Below are 6,234 nucleotides of genomic sequence, written 5' to 3' on the forward strand. Positions count from 1 at the left end.
GCTAGGATCAAAGGCCACCACCGCCCGGCCCACATTCTCTCTTGAGAACAATCAATTTGCCTCTGTGAGAAAACTGTCTTCAAGGGTTATCCAACTGTTGTTCACCTTTACAGAGACTAAAGAACCAGTTCCCATTTAGCTTCTTCAGACATAGTATTCCAACCTTGGATAAACTACTAGGCATGAAGATGAACACTCAGAGCTGGGTACAACTGGACTATAAAATAAGCTAAGAACCTTTAAGAGAAGGAATGAAGGGTGACTGCCCCAGGGAATAAAGACTCTCACTCATGACCCTGCATGTGAAAATGCCTTCAGCCCTTCCTTCATATCTGGGCAGGTCAGTCACAGACTGAGAAAACTGAGTCCAGCAATTTAAAAGTCTGACTGTGTAGTCTGGAAATATACTGAAGTGTGGCTCCCATCCACCCACGAGATAAGTGTAAAATTCAGAAGTAGGAATAGATTCAAAGAAACAGGAAGAACTGTTTTAAGAAACTACTGTCTCATTAAGAAAATCTGCACAATCAAAATTATGCAATTCATGATTCTATAGGTTATGGTTAAAGGTAAAATAAAATAGAGACAAAAAAAAAAACCCTAATGTTTTGAATACTTACACAGATAAAATCAGCACCAAGCTTTAAAAATGGGAGCTAGCTCCTACAAAGGAGTAAAGCAACCATATTATACTGTCACTACTCCAAGGAGGGAGGGTTGTCAAAGAGCAACAAAATGCAGGTATTTATTCAATCTAAGTTCTAACGTACTTTTACATCATATGTATTCATATATAAATAGACAGCTGACAGCTCTGGGACAAAGATCTACGGTATTTTGCCAGCTGGATTCAAGACTACGGCACTATCTCCATAGAGACAGCACTGTCACATCAACAACAGGATCTGCAGAGCGCAAAGGGCACACTACACTAGGTTACTACATTACTCTAGTTTCCTACCTTCTCAGAGGTGTGGGCAACGGTCCACACTCACAAAGGCTGAGACAGCAGAGAAGGTGCAGGAGAAAGGATTCTGACCCCAGGTCAAGCCTAGGCACCATTCTGGGCGAGCAGGACATGCTGTCTACACAGCTAGTCACTGCTTATTTATATAATAAAATGTCTTTTACTTTTCTAAACTAGAAGTAAATGAAGCTGGTGTCTTTAAAGAAACCTATTAAAATACAATGATAAACTTTTCAGCATCTATCTTTAAAATACTCCTTCAATACTTGCCTTTCCAACAGTAAAAAAAAAAAAGCCAAAGGCACACATACAGCAGTTACATTCTTCGTGCTTTCCTCTAGAAATGCTAAGCCATACAAATTAATGTCCAGAATTTTCTCCAGTCCATGCACAGGAGTATTACCAAATGTATCACCCAGCATGTTTTGATGGAACCTGTTAGCTGAGTATTAAACTATGTCTGCTTTGAAAACAACTGAAACAGCTTCTCCACCTAAGCTTCAACCCCTCCCAGTGTCGTCAGCGCGACAATGTGAAAGGTCATCTCAGGCATGCATCTCAAGCACGAAGTGAAGCCTTTTACACAGCTCGTGGATTTAAACTCTTCTTCTAACTAACGGACTACACAAATGCTGTCCATGTTGAAAGCAAACTAAAGCATACAGAGGCTATGGACTGGGCCCAGAAGGAATTACGGACAGCATAACATAAAGCCAGCGTCTTAAGGTAGGCAGGAAGAAGCAGAGACCACACCACTTGCTGCTAAAACAGTCAAGGCTGCATGAATAGTGTTTTGAGCTCTTTCAAAACACACTTTTATTGAGAGAGGTAGGGTAGAGAGTGGTGGAAGAGATGAAGATAAGGAATATCAGAACCGGGACTTAATTTAAAAAAAAAAAAAAATTCAAGCTTTGGTCTCAAGCCGTTCATGCTGTCCACAGAAAGCCAAACCATTCCAAGCCAGAAGTCATGCACGCACTTTTCTGAATTCAAGATCTGGTTTTTTTTTTTTAAAAGCCAAATCAAAACCAAAAACTCATACCTCTCCAGAAGGCTTCTCACTTACAGGCTAATGTATAACATTGATAAATTGAACAGAGATCAATAGTTTTGTTATTTAACAACAGCTGTAAAAATTTGAACTCAGAAATATATGACTTAACCTGAAAGTTGGAACTTTCTTACCTTGTAGCCACATCTTTCATAATATGCTTCCTCTTCTTTTTTTGCCAGTTCACTCCGCTTGAAGTACTTTTTATTTTCCTAGCAAAGACAAACAGTACATTACTAATGCGCCCTTGGCAGAAGTTTGTGCCTCAGTTATCAAGCACCCCTAGAAACCTTTTAAAAACACTTCTCAGTTTCTCAAGAATGTAATATTTTTAGCCCTGAAGATAATCCCACTGAGTTCCCCCCACCCCCTGGATGGTGGCCCCCTCCTCCAGAGCAGACCTGTGTTTGGATATGTGATAAACTCAAGTATTTTACTTGAAGTAGGAGTTCTAGCAGCAAAGAGAATAATATACCAACAGCATTTTCAAAATGTTTTTCAGTTTCCTAACAACTAAGTTCAAAGATCATTTCTACAGACAGATTTACTTGAACCACACAGAGATCTCTTTTTGTTGTTTTCTCCAAATCAAAATAGAAACTGTGGCAGATAGTTCTGGAAATCTCATCAATAGGAGCCCTCTAAAGGAACGTGTGAGGTCGCGTCATTTGGAATCTTAGCAATCCTAGCAGAGCAATTCTGGGTTCTCTTACTTTATAGCTCCTCCTTTGAGGCAAATGAAAAATCTCATTCCAAACATCCTTAAGATGCCCAGTATTTCATAAACGCCCATGAGCCCGTAGAAGACAGTGCCACTACAATATGCTCAAACGTCTCCGGCAGGAAGAACAGCCAGCCCGCAGGCCAAACAGCCACCTAATTTTAAGACGTTGCCCAACTACTTTCCAACTCGTTACACTGTTTTAATCTCCCAATCAGAAAACACAGAAAATGATAATCATTAAAAACTTCACATGTGGGCTGGCGAGACGGCTCAGCAGGTAAGAGCACTGACTGCTCTTTCGAGGGTCCTGAGTTCAAATCCCAGCAACCACATGGCAGCTCACAACCACCTACGGTAATGAGATCTGACACCTTCTTCTGGTGTCTGAAGACAGCTACAGTGTACTTACTTACAATAATAAAATCTTTAAAACAAAACAAAACTTCACATGCTGGGCAGTGGTGGCGCAAGCCTTTAATCCCAGCACTTGGGAGGCAGAGGCAGGAGGATTTCTGAGTTCGAAGCCAGCCTGGCCTACAGAGTTAAGTTCCAGGACATACAGAGCTATACAGAGAAACCCTGTCTCGAAAACCAAAACAAACAAACAAACAAAAACCTTCACACACTGACGTTAGATACACCATTGTAGTCCCAAGCCAACCTGGATGACACAGCAGGAATACATAGTAAGTACTGAAAGAGAGGGAGAGGGAGGAAGCAGGGTGAAGAAAAAAAAAACAAACTGTGCTCTATCAAAAAAAATCAAAAGCTGGTGGTGATTTTGGCTGAACTGAAATGGCTGAACTGAGCAATGCTTACTGGGCAGTGACTAGGGGAAAGGTCTACAGGACCAGAGGATCTACAAGCTCACACGGCAGCCTCCAGGTTCACCCTGGACACCATGATGAACTGTTTTTTCAGAAGCTACCACCAGCAGCTACAAGATTCACCAACAGTTTCAATACTCGTATCAGTTACAGTCTGAGATGCCGCAGAAGATCTAAGGCACACTCATGGACCAGCTGCGGGGGAAATCTGGAAGGAAGTCTCAGAAATCAAAGAAGAAGGGGACCTAGATGCTTTCACAAACTGCTTGGAGAAGGCTAAAGACCACAGGGAAGAGCCTTGGAGACCAGGTGCAATCCCATGGTTCCCTAGTTCCTGCAGCTCTGGGCATTCAGCAGTGTCTTGTACAGGACAGGAGAAGACCAAGCACCAATAGTTGGCTGAGGCCATCCTGGCTGGGCTCACCAGCACCTAACAGGCTATACAGAGAACAAAGGAGTAACTGGCTAATATTATCCTGGCTTGGGCCATGCAGGTCCAGGTCTACCAGCATCTGACATGCTATATTGGGAGAGCAAGAGACTTGCAATCAACACTAGAGTGAGAAGACGACTGGGATCCAGAGCAGAGGGCAGTCAGAAGTTGAGGCCTTCGGTCAACATGCTGGACCTGGGAGAGTTATTTCTGGGTATAGCTGAAATAGTGTAGGGTTCCAGTGCCTAACAGTAATAGAAGCCTCACCACTGCCTCTGTGCTGCTTGGAGACATGAACACACACACACACACACACACACACACACACCATACCTCAGATTCCATCTGGAGGATTGTGACCTTTCCCAAACTTTGTCTCCTAGAGCTTTAACTAGCATCTCTGTTCATCTCTCTGGTTCCTGACCAACCCCATGCAAACCCTATGTAGCTGTTTCTAATCTATACTGATTGTCTTGTCATTGACAAGCCCAAGGGTCCCTGCCATGCTCTCCCCCAATCCATAAATATAAACACACACACACACACATACACACAGAGCTTTTATTCCTCAAAAGGCACTATTAATGATATCCAGAAAACATACTTGTCAAAGAAGATGATGGGATACATAAAGGAGTCCAGAGAATTAATAACTAACGTAATTTAAAGTCCAGAGAATAACTAACCTAATTTAAGTTTGCAAGCAGTTTTAACACTTCACCAAAAAATATGTAAGTATCTTTAAAAAAAATCACATATGAATTACTTAAATTATCAAGAAGATGAGATTTAGAACCATACAGAAACCTCTCCACCGAAAAGATAGGTAACATAAACCTCGGGCAACAGACTAGCTGGCCTCTGACACCGCTCATAGATGTGTAACATTACCGGTACAGCTATGTTAAAAAAGACTCAGTGGCATTTTCAATGACTTAGGCATGCATGTACTCTGTAACCCTGCAGTCCCAAAGAGAGAGGGCTCAGAATCTGCTCAACCAATTCTGAGAAACAGCTCAAACACTCATCCCTAGGAGAATGGGTAACCAGATCTACTCACACAACAGAATACAATTTCAGAAAATTAAAATATATATATATATATACACACACACACACACACACACACACACACAGCAAAGTGAGTAATACCCGGAACATTCTAATCAAACGAAGCTCCATATGAAAATGTACATCCTATTGATGTGACATTCTAGAGCGGGCAAAACTGAGGTATAAATAAGTTGCTTCGGTGGGTAATCCACGCAGGGACTGGAAAGTGGACATTGCTATTTTATCTCCTCGTGGAGAATTGGTTACACAGGTGTTTGCATTTGTCAAAAGTCACTGACTAATAAACAAGATTCTTACACACACGCTCACAGAGAGGAACAAACACTGCACTCTATGGCGTACGCCAGATCGCTTTAGCCGACTAACTCTCTGCAACATGATTTGGAATTGACAATGCTGTTTTATCACTCTGCCTGAGCGGATACTGGTTAGGACAGCAAGCGCCGCCGAAGTGAGCCAGACTAGGCTTGACATCCACACTCTGCCCCTTGCTAAGCCCTGGGCCAGCAGCTTGCCCGGGACAGTGGCAGATCTGTCAGCCCCGTGCCCGCCCCAGACCCTCTCAGTACCATCACCCTCCCGCCAACACCGCAAGCACAGTCCACCACCCTCAAGCCCGAACCACAGCTCCAGGACTCACCACCAGCAGGTTCCTGTCCTCCACCAGCTGCCGCTTCCGCAGTATCTCGGATTTCAGGATGTCCATCTCGCTCCCAGGGTCTAAGTGCCTTCACGTTGACTCTCCAGCTCCTCGGCGGTAACCTCACCCGCCAGGGGAGGGGGAAGAGGACGAACCGCGAAGCAACCAGAGCCCAATTATGAGAAAACAACAACTGCGGGAGCCACTTCCGGCGGAAATCAGGATGAACGAAAGAAAGGTAGGGAGCGCCCCTCGGGGCGAACGCGGCCAAAACCGCTGAGTATTGTTGCCCCCTAGCGGTACCCTCCAGATACACACTTGTGATTTCAGTGACAGGTAGAAAAGAACAAAAGGCTGGGCAAAGGTAGCACAGGCCTTTAATCCCAGCTCTTGGGAGGCAGAGGCAGGCAGATTTCTGAGTTCGAGGCCAGCCTGGTCTACAGAGTGAGTTCCAGGACAGCCAGGGCTACACAGAGAAACCCTGCCTCAAAAACACAAACACAAAAACAAAAACAAAA

General features: G+C 43.8%; 1 protein-coding gene across 4 annotated transcripts in view; it reads right to left on the bottom strand.

Moving 5' to 3' along the window:
- Prpf18 (pre-mRNA processing factor 18) overlaps nucleotides 1–5,920 on the bottom strand; it is a 30,021-nt gene extending 24,101 nt beyond the window's left edge. For 3 of the 4 annotated variants that reach the window (XR_003835946.1, XM_029473966.1, XM_029473967.1), the window contains exons 1-3: nucleotides 5,717–5,920; nucleotides 2,153–2,230; nucleotides 2,010–2,036 (exon numbers count right to left, since the gene is read on the bottom strand). Coding sequence is in view for 3 of the 4 variants with exons in the window: in XM_029473966.1 (XP_029329826.1) it covers nucleotides 2,010–2,036; nucleotides 2,153–2,230; nucleotides 5,717–5,782 (171 nt within the window). In the remaining variant the exon portion in view is untranslated. The remainder of the gene's footprint in view (nucleotides 1–2,009; nucleotides 2,037–2,152; nucleotides 2,231–5,716) is intronic. The other variant, XM_021156491.2, reaches the window with a different exon arrangement.
- Nucleotides 5,921–6,234: the final 314 nt, after the last annotated feature.

The sequence above is a fragment of the Mus caroli genome, chromosome 2, assembly GCF_900094665.2.
Source record: "Mus caroli chromosome 2, CAROLI_EIJ_v1.1, whole genome shotgun sequence".
Lineage (NCBI taxonomy): Eukaryota > Metazoa > Chordata > Mammalia > Rodentia > Muridae > Mus > Mus caroli.